The 18,755-nt window shown below is 36.7% G+C and overlaps 1 protein-coding gene across 1 annotated transcript; it reads right to left on the bottom strand.

Moving 5' to 3' along the window:
* Window positions 1-6,666: 6,666 nt before the first annotated feature.
* Window positions 6,667-12,551, bottom strand: LOC104590775 (putative protein phosphatase 2C 33). The gene is made up of 6 exons (XM_010249520.3): window positions 11,703-12,551; window positions 11,003-11,370; window positions 9,712-10,098; window positions 9,511-9,628; window positions 8,026-8,249; window positions 6,667-7,506 (listed from the first exon to the last, which is right to left on the bottom strand). Exons 1-6 carry the CDS (start codon window positions 11,749-11,751, stop codon window positions 7,222-7,224), a joined length of 1,431 nt encoding a protein of 476 aa, XP_010247822.1. The 5' UTR covers window positions 11,752-12,551; the 3' UTR covers window positions 6,667-7,221.
* Window positions 12,552-18,755: the final 6,204 nt, after the last annotated feature.

Genomic DNA, 18,755 nt, shown 5'->3' with positions numbered 1-18,755 from the left:
CGATGCTTAATTCAACGAAGAGTTTTGAGAGAGCTAAAAAGCTTGTGAGAGCTAAATTGTGCATACCTTTTCTAAGGAAGGGGTGTCTTTATATAGGCAAGCTGTCGTGAGGCTCACGAAGTGCGTCCGAGATCTTTGGTATGTCTGGTTCGGAGGTGGTTTCATGCATAGAGATGACTTCGCGTAAGCGGGTAGTGTCTATCCAGTTGCGTCCGAAGTGAGTGGGGTGATAACCGGCTCTTCCGGCGTAGCGTCATGATCTCGAGGAAGTTAGAGATGACAACCAGCTGAACGAGGAGGTCGCCCAGCATGTCAGTAGGTCACTAGTTGAACTCAGGCCAAGTTAGCGGAAGCAGGTCACCTCTCACGTTGACTTAATGTCTTGTCGGGCCGTTCGTAGTTTGGTTTGCCAAGGTCATTAGGGCAGGTGTGAGGTGTCCGAGGCACTCACGAGGTTTACTTACGTGGTGCTGGGGTGTCGTCTGACTGTTTTGAGGTGCTATGTGTCATCACATCATTGGAAGACCAAATCACCCCTCATCAGTTTCTATGAACATTATTTGAAAATTCCATTAAAGGCTTTGTGAAATTTGGTTGTTGTCCTAAAGTTTTTGTATTTCTATTGTAAATTAATTTCTTTGTTTTATTATTTGCCTCTAATGATCTTCTAACATATACCACATAATCAATGAAAATTGGAGAATAGGAATCTTTGGCCCATTTTTTTGTGTTAATTCCTAGATCCTTTTTGTTGTCCCTCATTACTTTACAAATAGTTTTAGGACAAATTACATATGTATGGAGATAGTGTACCACCATGTCTTGGGTTTTTTTTTTGATAGGTAGACCCCTAGTAGGTTTAAAAGATCTTGTTGGACTCTCATTAATAAGGATTTGATATGACATTGTCTTCATACATTCCATTGTTTAATTTACTCATTTTTTTGAACATCCAAATTTTCAAATATTTTTCTATAAATTCCACTCTAGTTTGTCATAGACCTTTTCCATGTCTACTTTACAAGTTATTTTCTAAGAAGATGCATATGCCTTCAACTCCAACTTATTGTACATATCTTTGTTATGAATAAAAGAACATTTATTCCATATGTCATGGGGTTATTTTGCTAACTCCCCCTTATTTCATATTAGTATTATGTATGAGACCACATAATTATTACAATATGGATTTCAATGTTTACAACTAGTGGATAGACTTTGGGGGTCTATTTGTCATTCTCACACTACCCAAGGTAGTGGAACAGTAGGTCTCGGTTACTCAGGTTGTGAGCTAAGGTGTAATTATGAATGTTTACAAGAAACTTTAAAATGGACCAAACCTAGTGTATTCCTGAACTTTGTGATAAATGGACCAATTGGGTGTTGCTTTTAATCCCCAGACTTGATATTGATATTAGATTGAGTATCAAACTTGTCTACCTTTGATATGCCAACCTATGAGATCCTTCTGAGGTCAAATGCTTGGATATGTTGGAATATTCAAGGAAAATATATCAACTGAAGGCATGTGACATGTTAGCTCTCTCATAAAGTTGTGGGTCCCACACCATACTAAATGGAATCTCCCAATTTGAAAATGTTTTTCTAGAACTAATAAGATGATAATGGTCGATTAAGGATACAAAATATGGGGATCGAATTATGCTAGTTCTCCCCTACATAACCAAATTCGGCCTACCTTAGTGAGACCAATTTTGCTAGGGTTTTGAAACCCATCCAACCATATTAATTATCCATTCTTTCTACCATTGTTCTAGAGTTATTTTGGGTGGAAATCATCACCCAAATCTGTAATAAAGATCAAGAATTTCTGCTGGAAATTCTGGAGAAATTTCTAAGACAGCAAATTCACAATTGCACCATCTTCAAGTAGTTGCAATGTTTTGAGAAGATCAAAGTTTGGGTGTGAACATTACTTCGATCTCTGCATTTGTGGACATCAACATCAGGTACTACACTCATTCTTGGTCCAAAAATTTGGTCTTTCTTGATCCCATAATCCAAAACAATCCAAGGAGAAAAATAGGTTTTCTCATCATGTGTAATTTTAGCATTGGGGTTTCGGCGAGTCTTATATCTCTCACTAGCATCCTCATAATATACTTTTTTGGAAACTTCTCACTCCAGAAACGGTCCCGTATGGTTTGCGGGAAATAGGAATCAGGAATCGGAATGGCCCATTCCCGTTCCAATTATTTGGTGGGTGGAATCAGAACCGCATTCCAATTCCTCCTAGAATGCATGGCCATTCCCTCCTTTCACGGGAATGAAATCTCATTCTAACTGATTTCAATTCCTGTCTGAACCAAGCAAATTATGGGAATAAACCATTCTGATTCCAATTCTGAAGGATTTAAATTCCAATTCTAACTGCAAACCAAACAAACCCTTAGAGTCTTACCTTTGGTTTCTTCTTCTGTGAGATCACCATGAGATAGAATGGTCAGTGTGCACATTCCACAAGATCACTATTCTTGTGTGAGGCTTACAATGGGTGAGGCCCATCCTTTAACCTTTGAAAACCCCATCATTTGCGAGGCCCGTCTCGTAACTCTTATTTAGAGGTGTAAATATGGCCGTGTGCAGCCTGTGCTGAGTCGGGCCGTGCTTCCCTCCCTTGGGATACTTTGGGGGGTCAGCCCAGCATGACCCATGTGGGCCCATGCCGCGAATTGAGCCAAGCTATGTTTTTTAAAAATTAAAAAAAAATAATGAAAATTTTAACATAAATTTTAAAAATAGACAAAAAAATAAAAAATGATCTTAAATTTATATATATATATATATGGATCGTGCTAGGTTAGGCCGCAGACCGGGCCGACTATGGACCTGAAACCCCAGACCCAGCATGGCCCATACGATCGTGCCATGCCCAGCACGACCCATAGTCTGTTATGCCGAGCTGTGCGGAATCGGCTCAAAATCTTGTGCTCAAGCAAGGCCCGATTTACAACTCTATTGTTTGTAGAGTGAAACCCATCTTCCATTGTTTGACCATTATGTTGACTAACGATTGATTGGAGCCATATTAATTTATTTTCTCATTTTGGCATTCTGGTGTTTGATTGCTGAGAAGGGAAAATTACTGTTCATCGTCTTCCTTCAAACTCAAACCAGTGACTTGGACGAGGTGAGTTTCAATCTCCCCCTCTCTCTCTCTCTTCTTTTTCTTCTCCCTCTTTGTTTTTTTTCTCTTCTTCTGCATCTTTTTTTTCGCTTGCCACTGCTACTTGAACCAACAACTATGAGCATGAATGCGGAGAAGATAACAAATCCCATGAACAAGCACAACTGGAAAAGCAAGTTGAAAGAGAAAAAGCTTACTGCGACATGAATACTCTTTTACCAAAACCGGAGGAGGCCACTGCACGTGTGGTTCCCTTTCTCACTGTTTCAGTGTAACCCTGCATTCCAAGTTTTGGGAAACGAAATTACACTATTTCTCAGTCCGTCTCACAAAACAAATGAATGAAAATGGGAATCTAAGAAAAATATTCCCATTTTCTCTTCTCGGTCTCACCAACCAAACAGACTGATAGTATACAAAAAGTAGGATCGGGGAGATAGCCTTACATCCTTATGCCCATGGGCATGAAATTCAAAAGATCATTTGTCACCCCAATTATTCCACTTCTTGAGTCGCTTATTTTACACCTATTTGGCTAATGCCGAAAATCCTACACCTCCCTGTTAATTTTTCTCCCTTTTGTTTTGCCTCAACAATTCAAGCCTCCACGTGTTCAGCTTAATCCATAGCAAATACATTCTTTTAGTGGCATGCATGATATATCTTATATAAAAAGTTTTTTTTTTTTCGTTTTGTTTGACAAAAATATAAAATAAAATAAAGTAGGTAAGCCCAAAATGCGGGATTTAATTTCACCTTTCTGTGTTACAAATAAGATGGGGATTGTTTTTTGGGGATAAGTACTGGATTGCAATCCACCTAAGAAATCTGAAATTGCAGCCCCCTCCTATAAACCGCCGCATCCTGCTCATGAATTTGGCATTGATCCATGGACAGGATTTAGTCCGCCCCTAGAAATCTTAGCTCCACCCTAAGGGTGGATTCAATTATAAAAACCCCTTGTTTTTTCCCATTGATTCACTTTTCACAATAACAAAATAAATAAATAAGTGAAGGAATAACAATAATGAATCGTTAAAAACATTGTGCTGCAGTCAAGTTATCTTATTTCAATTAGCCTACAAGATTGTTATCATGTAATCACCCTCCCTCTCATCTCTTCTAGTTAATGATCTTATGTAAATGACCAAGTAGTACCCCATTTGCATGGCTCTTACTTAATAACAGGGACAAAATCTCCACCCTTGCGAGATTTGTCTTCAAACAAATAATTCCCTTGCCTCAGGGCCATTAACATAGGGTTATCCCTTCCTAAAACATTGGACTCTTCCTAGCAAATAAACAAGAAGCAAGCTTAAAATTAAACACGTTTGAATTTATATGTATATATACCTTGTATCCATTCCTCTCATAACAAATTCATTGAGATTATTAATAGTGTAATTAAGTGTGCAACAATGCAACAATCTTTAGCAAGCTTCTTTATGCTAGAAATGTATTAAAGTTAGAGTGCTACCAAAAATGAAGAATGGAAGCTTTGATGGATTGGCTGCCTATGCTTTAAAGATCTCCACACCAGCATCATATCTCTCTGAGGAAGCTCCAAACATTTCAAGCATCAAAGCTCACAGGTGCCACCGCACTCGGTACATTGAGGCTAAGGATTCTGTCCGTCGAGAGGGGGACGGTGAACTGTCCGATACATACAATGGCGGGCTGAGGGTGTTCCCCTACAACATTCAAGTCGGCGTTGTGCCTGTTGCTGCTGGAGAAAGCCATGGAAGCTAAGGTTTCTTTGTGAGAGAGAGAGAGAGAGTTAAAGGTTAGGGGAGGCTTTTTGAAGTCTTCCCACAGACGGTGCCAAATGATGATGTGCAATCCGATCGATCCTAGCTGTCGGTTACCTCGCCTTTGACAAAATTGGAGGTGCCTGAAACAAGGAAGAAAATGGAGACTTCCGGGGAGGAACCCAGTTGGAACACTCCGAAGCTCTTGAGAAGGCAAGGGGAATGAGGGACTTCAAGACCAGAAAGCACAAGAATCACATACCTCCTTCTTTGGGGGAAGGGGGTCTTTTATAATCACCCTGGTACACTCACTCCCATACCTCTGCCAGATCGGGCATCATCACCTCCGCCAGATCGGGTGTCATCATCTCTGCCAGACGCCAGTTCAGGTGTCATAACCTCTGCCAGTTGCCAGTTCGGGTGTCATAACTGCCACTGTCTTCCTTGTCAGGGCCGTCTCTACCACGCCTGAGATGGCGGTGGCAGGTGGCCATTGGAGGGCGGCTGTCATGTGTCGGACCCCTAATCAGTCAGGCGCGCCACCTCCGTGTACGAGCTTCCTGGGCGTCAGATACGGTTGTTCAGTCAGACGACTTGGAGCTGAAGTGGTGTGCGAGGTGAAGTCTTGAGTTCGGATAGAAGTATGGCCCGAACTGCCCCGGGGTGGGTCAGCTCGGGTTTTTTCCCTTTGCGCTCCTTGTAAGGCTCAGGACCTCCAAGGGAGAGTTCGGGTTCTTCCTTGGGGAGCTCGGGACCTTTTCTCGGAGCTCGGGTTGTGGGCCCACTGCCGTGCCGAGCTGGCGCTTCTGCTAGGTCACTCTCGGTTGCTTCCACGTGTCGCATGGCCAAGGGGTCGGGCCAAATCTCCCTCCATCAAATATTATTAAGGTTTTAGTCTTTCTGATTAGGATTAAGTGAAGTGATTATCTTAAAAGAAATACATGATACTATGTGGTGGGGGCTATACAAATATCATGCATCTAAACAATCAATGTATATTATATATTACATATAACACATATTTATATGTGGCATGTACTATAGAGTTGGGTTCGGGTTGGGTCGGGTTGGCTAAGGGGTCAACCCTAACCCAACCCGAAGTAAAATCGGGTTCATGAATTTCAACCCTAACCCTAACCCGACCCAACCCAACCCAATTTTTTCGGGTTGGGTTAGGGTTGGGTTCGGGCCAACCCGGCCCAAGTTGCAGCCTTACTTGGAAGGATCATCCCCTGTGAGATGCTCACCCCTAGTCCAAAAATATAGAGATCAAAGAAAGCAATCACTTACATAATGCGTACTCGCACATGTGCTGAGAAGGAAAAGTGGCTGACTGGTTAACAAATGTTGGGCAATTAAACTTGGTAGATTTAGGCCCTGTTTGGTTTGCGGGAATAGGGACTGGAATCGGTTATTTAGATTCCAACTATTTGGTTGAGTGAAATCAGAATCCAATTTCCATTCCAGCTGGAATGGCATTCCCCCATTTGAGAGAACAGTCATTCCCTGCCCCTTGAAAATGAAATCCTATTTCTGTTGATTCCAATTATCATTCACATTCCTGTCTGAACCAAACAGACTGAGAATAGACTATTCCGATTTTGATTCCGGAGGATTTCCATTTGATTCCAATTTCAATTACAAATCAAACGGACCCTTAGTTGATAATTTCTATGAATATATGGCGTAGGACTTTGCTTCGTTAGGTTGTCTATCTTCCCATTTGTATTTAGAAGAAAAAAAACAAAAACAAAAACAAAAACAAAAACAAACAAAAAAAAAGAAACTGGTATATATCGCTAAATATGTGAAATTATGATGTCTAAACAGGAAAAATAAGAAGAGGTTGGATTTTACAAAATTCCAATTCTATATTTCTATTCACGCCTAAGAGAAATGGAGGATTCCCCAGACACTCTAATAAAGCCCGGCCCATCTCTCCAAAGACTAGCCCACTATAAAACAAAGAATAACACCCCCCCCCCCCCCCTCCCCCGGCCCCCCGTACAGACAAATATCATTTTTTTTCTGTAAAACAAGAAACTCATGAATAAAAAATATGACAATGGTGATGATAACATTATTGAAGTAATTGAAAGAAAACCACGTTGAAACCAAACTCCCTTCTCCCTTGGTCATTCTCAGATCTTCAGATCCTCTTTTCCAGGAATGAACCTGGGTAGAGTCAACAGTGTATGACTGTATTCACCCGCGCGACACATTCAAGAGAGCAGACCAATCATCTCTTATGGACCCTGTTTCCTGCTTTGATGCTTCCTCGTCATCTCGTGGTAAGATCTCGGGGCAAGTTGGCACTGTGCCCGATCAGTCCAGTAAAATTGGGATCAATGGCTCTTGGTTCTCACTCCTATTATCAGATCGATCCAATGAAGTCGGCTGCCCTTTGGGCTTGGAATTGGAGATGCATGAACTACTAGAGTCGTTGTTAAGGAAGAGGCAGACAACTGCACAGTCATCGATTTTGGAGTTTGGGTATTTAAATCTCCAGGTTCGAACTGCTGACTCGACCAGAGCCCGAGCTGCTGAGGACCGCACTGGCGCAGAAGCCACAATATCTACCACTTCTTTGTTTGAGAGCACGTCCCAAACCTGTCAAAAGAAACAGACCAAGCAAATTATGTTTGAAGTGTGACCAATCCTCTCAAACCTAATTGTTCTAGAGCAGATGCACATGCAGGCTCAACAGTGATTAGACTTGGATACTTCTGGTTAAATGATTGATTTGGTACCAGTAGAACAAGCAAGTAAACTTATGCAATACGTGGCATTAAACGAAAGATTGGTTAGGTTTGGGTTGGCAAATTTGTGTTTTGAACTTTTGATATCAACTTGGGTCTAGGCTAGGGTCCATATTTAGGATTGTCTTGGGTTGGCCTTTAACCTAACTCAATCCAAAAGGGGTTTAGAGTTAGGAACATTGACTATTGGGGAGAGAGAGAGAGAGATTTAAGAACGACCATATTTGAGAGAGAGAGAGAGAGAGAGAGAGATTTAAGAGCCAATTGCAATAGGTAAATACAATTTTAACCATTAGCTTAGCTGACCTTTCCTTAAATAGTCAAAGGTGGTCCTTTTCCAAGAAGTTGCAAGTAATTCAGTATATCTTACCCCATCTGTTGCAAGAACTATAAACTCATCCTTCTCGGTGAGGCGTCGATAAGAAATCTCAGGTAGAGAGATCAGACCAAAATCCTTCAAGCAGAAATCCCCAAAAGCCCGGGCCATTGCCAACCCTGGGGAGTCATTGTTTGGAAGCCAAACTCGAACAACCTCAGGCTCATCCTGAAGGGCAAAGACCCGCCCTTTGCATTGCTGGATCCTCTCTGCTTCCCCTTAAAAAATGAAACAGAATAGTTTAAGTACTTTTTTATCATAAGTTTAAAGACTATTTTCTCTGTTTTCTTCTCAATTTCATTACATGGATCTAGTGAACTTTTTAGCAACATAACAAGAATATCAACAAAAACATCACAAGCGTAATGGCTGGAATTCTTACATTTACGAAAGCCTAATTTATCAAACACCTCTATACGTTTTATTGAGATGTTATTCTCATAATTTAAACTTACAAAAGCTTTATGAAAAACTTATCATTATATTGCGAAGTATTGACATAATGAGAAACAGTAACTTTTGAATTTAAGTTGAATTGATATATCAAATATCACCAGAAACTCAACTTATCAGGTCTTGTTGGCTGACAGTTTTTTAGAAGGCCTATATAACAGTTAATAATGGAATCTTAACAGTCAAAGGCCTGGACTTTCAAGTTGTTACTAATTGACACCAGATAATATCATCCGTTGTTAACCAATACTTATAGATAAGATAGCCATTCCTGTAGTCCTTTTGCTTCTGATATATTTCAGATTAGTTTGTTAATAATTATTAAGTTTTCATCACAATATTTTAACAAAGCTTACTAAAAGTTTTTCGTCCCATTATAACAGTAATGTCAAGGTGTCCTGTTGTTATAACCATAGTTTTTGTTATTTCAAGAAAGGGGTTTTTATGTGTTTGAGTTTGACATGAATACTTTGTTTATGTACATGAGAGTGTTTTTTAGCCTTTTACCAAGAATGAAACAGGATTTGGAGAATAATTGGTGAAGATTTAATGAGAAATTCCCATAATTCCCCAAAATGGTACTGCAATTTAGAAGTTATAAAGGGATGAAAATGAATTTTCATATCTTTTCTCTTTGGAGAAATTTCATGTTATATAACAGTTACAGAAATTAGAGAAATGCAAGCCTCTTTCAGTTTCCAGAATGTCTACTTTAAATGTCCATATTATCTATATGACTATACTCTTGACCTAATCTTCCATTTTGAATTGTCACTTAAGAGAGCTGTTAATAGTTTGTTCAGAATGACAAGGAATTTGAAAGCAGAGATGATTTCACACAATGAAAAATACAACAGTGATGCTGTAACTGCAAAATTTAATGGTTATGTGTTTTTTGTTTTTAGTAAATGCCTAATTCTTGAATCACCCTTAACCTGGCTAATAGAAAAACTTTGGGGGGATAACAAAACAGGTATAGTTTCAGATATATGTTAGAACTAAACTGCCTTCACAGAAGAAACATACTTGGAAGATTTGGTTTGAGATCGACAGTCAACTGAATTGCAATAAGAGAGTTGTCTTGATCTCTTGTACCCAGCACAGCTCTAGAATCTCCAACATTTCCAATAACAAGATCCTGACCCTATGAAAGACATCAAAGGCATTCAGGATACAATAAGAACAATAACTGCAATCTATTGAAGTCATGTTTGTGATGCATATCACCTGCTTCACTAATGTGACAGCTGTTGTGCCACTGCAGAAACAATCAATATTTGGGTGCAATCTCAGTTCCTTGTCCATAACTTTGAAGGCCTTCAGGAATGATTCTTTCAATGTAAGAAAAATCTCTGGATGCTTCTTTTCTTCAAGATCCACAGAGATCCTAGATTTCTCTTCTGTATACATATATGACGTTTCTTCAGAGCTCATGCTTCCCATGACACTGCTGCTGATTTCTCTAGACCCGTCTTCGCTTCGTATATTTACTTCCCAGTGGGCACTTAGCTTTAGAGGAAGAGAATCCCTAACTCTTCTTGCAACCATGTGGCCATAGGGACCATGGCCATCAAAAACACCACAGAAAACAGTGTCTGTTCTTGAACCAAAATTCTGCACACAGGAAATCACATCCTTTATATTTAATATATAATTTTATATACTTGACTTTGTTCGTATGTACTATAATACCAAATTAAAGGGAAAAAAGTTGGATGGTTAAAACAGAAACAAAGTGGGATATTCTTCATATAAAGAAAATAAGGAAATATGGAACTAAAGGGCAGAAGAGTGCAATTTATTTCACTTCAAGATGCTTCCTATGACAGATTCAACTACTACAACATTCACAATAGTACTTACACTCAGAAATCTATCCAGTTTCAAGTTTCAACTTTATAAGACTCGACATGATTTCTATCATGATATAAGGAGTGTTGAGATTAATTAATATCTGAAGAAATATAATTTAGGCTGATTGCAACACATTATAATGGGTAAAAACCTCCATCTTTCCAAAAAAAAAAACAAAACAGTGATCAAATTATCAAAAATAAATGTGATAAAAGAATATGACCATATTCTGAACAAAGCCATCACTCTGAAAGCAGGAAAAGAAATTATCTAACACCAAAGTCCAAACAAGATCCAAGAAAAGAATGACAACATAAATACAAAAGATTTCAAAGAACCTCAAGAAAAACTTTTAAACAGTTAAATTGACTAAGAGAAACTAGCCACAGTATAATTAGATGAAACCCTTGCATCATAAGATGATGAAAATATCAGATATTTGAATCAGAAAGGTATATTGATATCTACCAAAAACAAAAACTTTAACACTCACTGAGAACAATATCTGGGAAGCACAAGAACACAAATCCCTCTTTAATGTGCTTCTATTCAAGAGGAGTATAAATCCAAACACACTGAAGAACCTAGAGTAGGCCATCTAAAATAGAAAAGTATTTCCTGTGGAATGATAGTACCCTACATGTTAAGATGGTAAGGTTCATACCTCCCATACGATCATGGCGTCCTGATTGACTCCTTTCTTGCCTTGTTGGGTAAAGAGAGAAGCCACATCGCTAGCACCACTAATGAACATTCTCCCAGGAATCCTATGCAGCTGTTCTTCCCTCCTCGAATCGAATGAAGAATTCCGCATCCCAGGCCTCTTCCGCAAGTTCTTCCTCTTCCCGGGGGTTGTCGGAGAGGAAGGGAGCGGGCTCCTCCCATCCACCGACAAGCAGGACCCCATCCTGAGGGCCCTGATTATATTCAGTAGGCACTCCAGACCAGCCAAACACCCACAGCCCCTATTTTCACCTGACGATCCGTCAGAAACAAATCTGAATTCCCCTTTCTCCTTTGCGCTATTCACTCCTGATTAGGAACAGAGAAACAAACCTAGATGATTAACCCCTTCAATGTCTGCATCTAGTTGGTTCCTCAAAATGCAAAACCGCATTGAATCTGATCCTATCTTTAAGCCCTTTATCTCTGAGAAGAGAGGAAAAGTTTCTAGATATCATGAAAGACAGCCTTTTTGGAGAAGTGCCCCTCTAATTGCTTAAAGTGCAAAGCCTCAAATCCTTAGTTCCTTTTTTTTAGGTTTATCTTCCCAAAATTATTAGAAAGTTGAAAAATTACGGCTAAAAAGTAGATCTCCAGAAGACCAGAGAGACGATTCCAATTCAAGGATAAAGAAACTGTACCGCAAAAAAGAACTCCAATATCTATAATAACTCTCTTTTCCTTGCTCATTCAGTGATCGCAACCAGCAACGCCAACTGTTCTGTAAGAATGCATATAGAAGCCAATTGCAATTTCATTTTCGTTGATTTCTTTTTCGAAAGACAGGAGATTCAATAGCTTCTGCCAGAAAAAGAAAAAGGATCAAAACGGTAAAGAAAACGAAAAAACAGTGAACTTCCCGGATCTTCTAGCTTGCTTTCTTCCTTCACGAGGTCGAGCGCAAATTCAATCGGTAAAGAAACTAAACGCAAACGAAGTTAACCAGAAATGCTACAATAATGGCAAATTTACAAAGAAAGAAGAAGAAGGAATGCTCGAATTCCTCAGGAAGAAGCTACAGTTAACAAATAGAATTCTATCCGTCGCAACCAATCGAAATCAGTGGAACAATTCCTCCGAAAACAAATTAGTGGCGGATTTGCATGCAGCGATAGAGAAAGAATCGAATTCAACAAGTGCTCAATTAGAAAATCACGTCTTTTAAGAGTAACCACAACCCATTGAACTTCTCTTCTCTGCAAATCAACCACCACGCTATCGCTTTCAGCTCAAACACCAAAGAATCAAAGAGTCGAATGAATGGGCGCTCTCGTGGTATAAAATAACAGAAAATAATAATATAGAAGGCAAGGACGTGATCAAACAGAGAAAAACCCTAGATATCTGAATGAAGATCAACGACGGAAAGAAGAAGCAGCAGCCATTGACGAAAAATCGGAAAGAAAACAAGAAAACTTCGCCTTCGAGTTTCCAATTCCATGGCGCCTGTTTCTCCGTCTTTCTCTCTCTCTCTTATTATTTTTTATTTATTACTTAATTTTGTATTTTCCGTTTATTATTCATGTTATTTAATTCTAAAATCTTTATCCCAAAACCAATAACCGCAGACAGATCTGGCGCTTGAAGAGATACGTCGATTTGGCGGGACCGATCATCACCAACCCACATTTTGCTACGACACTGTCGTAGCCCGCGCTGAAATGATTAAATGAAAGCCTCATGATTTTCTGTTTTAGCCCTAATCTACGATAGTATCCTAGCAAAATTAAACTCGATCCTACTATGGTGAGAAAGAAAGGCTGTCTATTATTGACTGCCCGGGCTGTCAATAGTGTTATCACACATAGAGTTCGGGAAAAAGCCCGTTCGAGCGGTCTTTAATGTCTTGCATTGAGAATATCTCCGTAGTTTTGAATTTTATTTTATGGGGAGATACAAGTTGTAAAAGGCTGTTAGAATAGTGTTGGCACAGGTTTTACCTGATAGAAGCCAATCTCTCTTACATAAGCATTACGGAGTAATATATCTGTTTCAGCCCGGTTCACATCTCCTACCCACGGGACACTGAATACAGGAGATGTAATGAGGTGTGGATTGGGATTTTGTGGGTAGTAGGGCTGTTTACGGGTCGGGTTGGGTCGGTTTATGGAGGTTTTTTCAACCGATTTGATCTGGTCGAGTTACCTGAGATGAAAATCAAAATCGACTTAGTGTTAAGCAAAACTAATCTGGTCGGTTTGAGTCGGGTTGGGTCGGTTTCGGCTCTAAGTTCATCCATGCCCCCCATGGCCACCTAGTTTTTTGGAAATATATTTAAAACTGAAATATGTATTTTAGAAATATATATATAAACAAAAATATACATACAAATATATTGGAATATATATTTTCTGGAAATATATATCTGACATATTTTATAATATATATTTTTTAGATATAGATATTGAAATATATATTTTCAGATATTTTAATTTTTAGTTAAGTAGGAACTAAATCGGTTCGGTTCGGGTCGATTTTGGTTTTCACACAAGAAAATCGAAACCGACCTGAACCATCAGTTTATGAATTTGTACAACCCAAAATCAATCGATGCTGATGAAAACCCGGCCGACTCGGGTTGGGTTGGTCCGAGTTGGTCGGTTTGGTCGGATTGGGCCTTCTTATGAACAGCCCTAGTGGGTAGGACATCCAAACTACGACTAGTTGTGACAATTTAAGACCCTTTGTACTATGGGGTAAGTGAAAAAAAAAATCTTTGAACTTTCAATTGAAATAAAGATCTCCTAAACTTTCTTTTTGTGACAAATACCCCCCTCCTTTATAATTTTTTTAAATCCCCAAACTACTATTTTCTTATTTGTTTGAATGATTTATGATTCGATTAGTTTTTTAAAGATAACATTGAGGCGCTCTTGATCGCTCCAATAGATCCTTATAGATTTGTAACTAGCTGGATTCAATATTCAAATGAAATATTAGAAGTTTCTTTCTAATAGATATAAATTTATAGTTTCATTTGTTTTTTCTTGAATTATTGGAGAGAGTGGATAATTTTTATATTTTAAGATGAAGAGAGACATTCATGTGAGCGAAATGAATCGATAATTAAAAAAAAACTTATATTTTCTATGTCAGTGAAATGACTCTTGTTATTTTAGATGGTTTTGTTCGAAGAAAATGGATGTATTTTTGGTCAAATAGAATTTAAGAGAAAAGGGCAAGAAAAAGAAAATAAGAAAAGTTTGTATGATTATTTTAATAATTTAATGCATTCCATAGGAGGTATTTGTGGCAAAGTAAAAGTTTAAGAAGGTCTTTGTTGCAAATGAAATTTTAGGGGGTATTTGTCACTCGGGGTCTTTTTAATTTATCCTTCAATTTTCTCTCTATTATAAGGTTAAACTCTAAAAGTAATACGCTATCCTTTGGGTACCCTCACTATACTACTCAAATCTTAAAACATGTGGATTTTGGGAAGTGTCATTTTAGTTCAATACTATTAATGAACGTTATACAGTATAGTAAAATTACTAAATTGACCTTTATTATCATAAACAATCAAAAATGTTTATAGAACCAATTAATTTGTCTCTCTCTCTCCCCTATTTAATAAGAAATGCGATATATTTTTTCACCTCTAACTGTTGCATGCTCCTCGTAATTCTGGTTAGTTTTTTAGAGAAGTCATAGTTAGCTTTGGGGTTTAGGGATTGAATGTATCTTCGCCCCTTCGTTTAAAGCTATGGTGGGGATGTCTCTTAGAGAGTGTTTAATTAACTACGTTAATCAATGTTATAAATGGATCTTTCTTGTTTAACAATCAAATGGAGGAATTATGTAATAGAACTTGTTGTATTGAGCTTTTTTTGGGTCTTTGAACATGGTGGTGATGTTCAATTAGTCAAATAAGACTTGTACGATGACAATCTATGATTGATAAGTTTTAATTAATAAGATTTACTAAAATGGAATATTGGTTTGGTAGTAGGTCAAGTGACGGAATTTTAGGATGAAATTTGGTGGGTAGGCATTTTTGAACATCTTGAATCTAATGGGAGAAACTAGGGGTGTAATAGATCAAATTCAAACTGAATCAGGCAATATCCGAATTCAAATCCGATTAAAAAAAGTTCAATATCCGAATTTGATTCGATATTCGATAGATATTCAAAATCAATATTCTTTGAAATCGACTAAATATTTGAATATTTGATTCGATTCGAATTCAACTGATTAATTATTTTAGGTAATTAATAAATATATAAAATAAATATTTTATTTATATAAAGTATATAAATATATAAATTATTTATATAATTTAATTATTATATATTTAAATTATATAAAATATTTAAATATTGTATATATTATATATAAGAATTAAATAATTGGTTGAATTCAAATACTTATCGAATTAAATCAGGTTATATTTGAATTCAGTTTTATATTTGAATTTGATTTGATTACTTAAACGATATGAATAGGATATTCAAATTTGATTGATTATGATATTCGAATAATCTGAATTTGATTCGATTATGTTGAATCTTCTATTTGAAATTAGATTTTTGAATACCGATGACAGCCCTAAAAAAGATAGATCTTTGATCAGAGATGTAGGCTGAAAGATTTAATTTCGATTATGATTTTAGCTTATGGCTCATTAATGAATGAGGTAGCTTGAAATGGAATATTGCTTATTTAGAAGGAAATGAAAAAAATTAAAGCTGAAATTAGACAATTAGGCTATTTGAGGATTTTGGACTTAAAGAGAGGAGTTTGGTTGCTTAGGTTACAATTTCTCGTGTGATTAATCATAAACATCAAATTTGAATCTTCGTTGATCAAATGGTTAAAGAAAGGACAATTAAGATAAATTTTGGTGTGCAGGCATGAACTAAGATGGGGAGTTAGGTGGAAGGCTCTGATTTGAGAAAGAATTTGTTGATCTTGGTTGTTTAGTTTTATTAATCTAATGTTGTCGAAATAGAATCTTGGCATTTTTATAGTTGATTATTGTATTTTAAGGTGGGATTTGAGGACTGATTGTATCTTAGTATCCATAAGGCAATAGATATGTTAGATTTGATTTTGTAAAGTCAAGGTTCAAACATTGCATAAATCAAAACCGTTAAAAAAGTTAGTATGATGAATTATGGATCTTTAGAATTTGGTTATGAAATTCAACGTGTAACTAAGTTTTAGTTTTCTAAGTCTAACGATTGTGCTTGATCAAGTTACTAAAGCCTATGTATGTTAGATGTTGATCTCAATATTCTTGTTAATCAGAGGTTAAGTTTATTGGTGTAGTTTAGTCGGGCATTTGATGTGCGAATTGTGCAAAAAAGAGGGAATTTTGGGTTTTAGCAGGTCTCAATTGATTTGTTTAAGTATTCAAGTTTGGGGGTCTCGAAAAAAGATATAAAGAAGTAGGGTGAAGAGATTGAACAAAAATTAATTGTTGACACTTAGCTTTCAAATTTGCAGATTTGCACTTTGGTTCTTTTACATTTGCAAGATATATATAAGGTTAATGCAGTTTGAAGTCTAACATCACTAACCATACTAACTGCTTTGACATTGCTGCTTTATGTTTATTATTCCGTTGTTTACATTTGTTGTTCATTTATATTATTCCAATAGTAGTTTACTTTTCGACAATTAGATTTATAGTTTTTGATAGTCAATCTATATCTTAGCTATCTTTGTGTAGCTGCTCCATTTCTCTACTATTTGTTTGTGGTTGGTCCTCTCTCCCTAGATGCTAAGGCACACAAGACCAGGTACAATTTTCGTTTACATCTGTGCTTATTTTCAACTGCACTTTACTTTCTACAGTTAATAGTCCTTATTATTGTTTAATTTATTTATTAGTTGTTATCGTCTTGTTAATAGTCCTTATTATTATTACTATGCTTAACTATTGATTGTTAACCCTTGTAGCTCCTGCTACTATATTTGTTTATTTGTTTTGTAGCTATAGGTTTACTAGTTCGGTAGTTTTGTTAGTTCAAATTTACTATCTTGGTTAACTGCTAAACCTAATTAACTAATTCATTAAACTTTTACTACATATTATTTGTTACTAGGCTTAGATTCATGTTGAGGGAAAGGATCTTGAGCTTAATTGTCAATAGCCTAAGAATTCAAATTGAATTCCAAAGACAATTAGTTTTTAGAACTCTACCCAATTCACCCCCCCCCCCCCTCTTAGGTAAGGCCATCAGTCCCAACAATGTTACATGTGAATGGATTGTGATAGAATCCTAACAATAGGGGAGGATTTAACCAATTATCAAAAAACTTAAGGGTACTTTAAGCTAATTTCTAAATAGTAGAGGTAGAGTAAGTCAATTTCCTAGAACTTAGGGGTACTTTAAGGATATCCCCTTATTTTATTTATCGTCAAAAATGCCGCTACATATAGTGATAAAATATGCATAACAATCATAACTATACAATTAGTAGGTGTATTAGGACCCTACACAATATATTTACAATAGCTCCAAAGGTTAGCAATTAAATAAAGATAGAACAATAATTAGATGTAACTATTGAAAATAAATGAAATCTAAAATAAATGAAATAATAAAGTAGCTATTAAGGATTCTTAGCGGAGTTGTTGAATAATAGACTTAATGTAATTGTAGAAAAGTAAAGGCAGCTAAAATGTAAATAAATGAAATATAAAATGGTAGTTGCATGTACAAGATGCATGTTCCAAAATTGTAGCTAGAGATTAAGGTCCAATCATAAGTAAATAGTTGGTAAAAGGACTGGCTACAAGAATAATCAACAAGAGAATTACTATTAGAACCTCAAGGACAAATTATTTGTTGAAATGAAAATAATGTAGTTAAATAATAAATGAAACAAATATAAACAGCTGTAAGTAAATGCAAAGCAGTTAATTAATATAAATGTCAATGCAGTTAGTAGGGTTAGTATAGTTAGTAGCTCAGTGCTAGCAAAGCCTTAAAAGTAGCAGGACTTCTAGGTGCTTGCAATGCCTTGGTAGAACTTATGTGTGCCTGCCCAACCAAATTTAGTAGAACTGAAAGGTGTCTACCCAACCTAACCTAGTAGAGCTTATAGGTGCATACCAAACTTTAAATGGTGTTCAAAGTTGAACATCTACCTACACTCAAAGATATTACTTTAATAATTGTAATGCATGCTATTTTGACTTCGCACCTCACTTTCAAATTTGGCCTCACACTTTGGTCTGCAGATAGGGGTGCAAATCTATCCCAGATCCGATCCTAGTTGGCCGAATTTGGATCACCCCCTGTTCAATCTGAGAACATTCAATCCAATATATATTATATATTTATAATATATATTATTTATTTACAAATATATTTTTATAAATTTGTTATATTATTCATTTTTTTATAAAAACATGTATATATATGATGAAAATAATTAAAAAATACTTGTATTTTTTGTTTTTACTTATATTTTATTTTTCTTTTAATAATTTATTAATTTTTAAAGAAAACAAGTTGGGTTGGATCAGATCTAAAGATCCAACTTACCAATAAGATTTGAATTCAAATCGAGTCCTATCAAATCCAATTGGATTTTCGGATCCAACATGAACAGTGTTGGATCAGATTCGAATATACCCTAATTCGAATCCAATTCGATCCGTTTGCGTCCCTAATAACACCTCGTACCTTGCTCAGAAAAACTCTCCACTCAAACATCTCATCTTGCCCCTAAATGGCCTC

The sequence above is a fragment of the Nelumbo nucifera genome, chromosome 3 (assembly GCF_055504915.1).
Source record: "Nelumbo nucifera cultivar China Antique chromosome 3, China Antique-T2T, whole genome shotgun sequence".
Lineage (NCBI taxonomy): Eukaryota > Viridiplantae > Streptophyta > Magnoliopsida > Proteales > Nelumbonaceae > Nelumbo > Nelumbo nucifera.
The sequence above is the reverse complement of the archived record's forward strand: the minus strand, read 5'-3'. Positions and strand labels throughout refer to the sequence as shown.

Bases quoted from the DNA above. Each gene is read 5' to 3' on its own strand.
- LOC104590775 (XM_010249520.3), bottom strand. From the start codon at position 11,751: ATGAGCAAGGAAAAGAGAGTTATTATAGATATTGGAGTTCTTTTTTGC. The intron at 10,099-11,002 runs GTATGAACCTTA...TCCTGTGTGCAG, and splicing joins ACGCCATGATCGTATGGGAG to AATTTTGGTTCAAGAACAGA. The intron at 7,507-8,025 runs GTAAGATATACT...TTCTTTTGACAG, and splicing joins TAGTTCTTGCAACAGATGGG to GTTTGGGACGTGCTCTCAAA.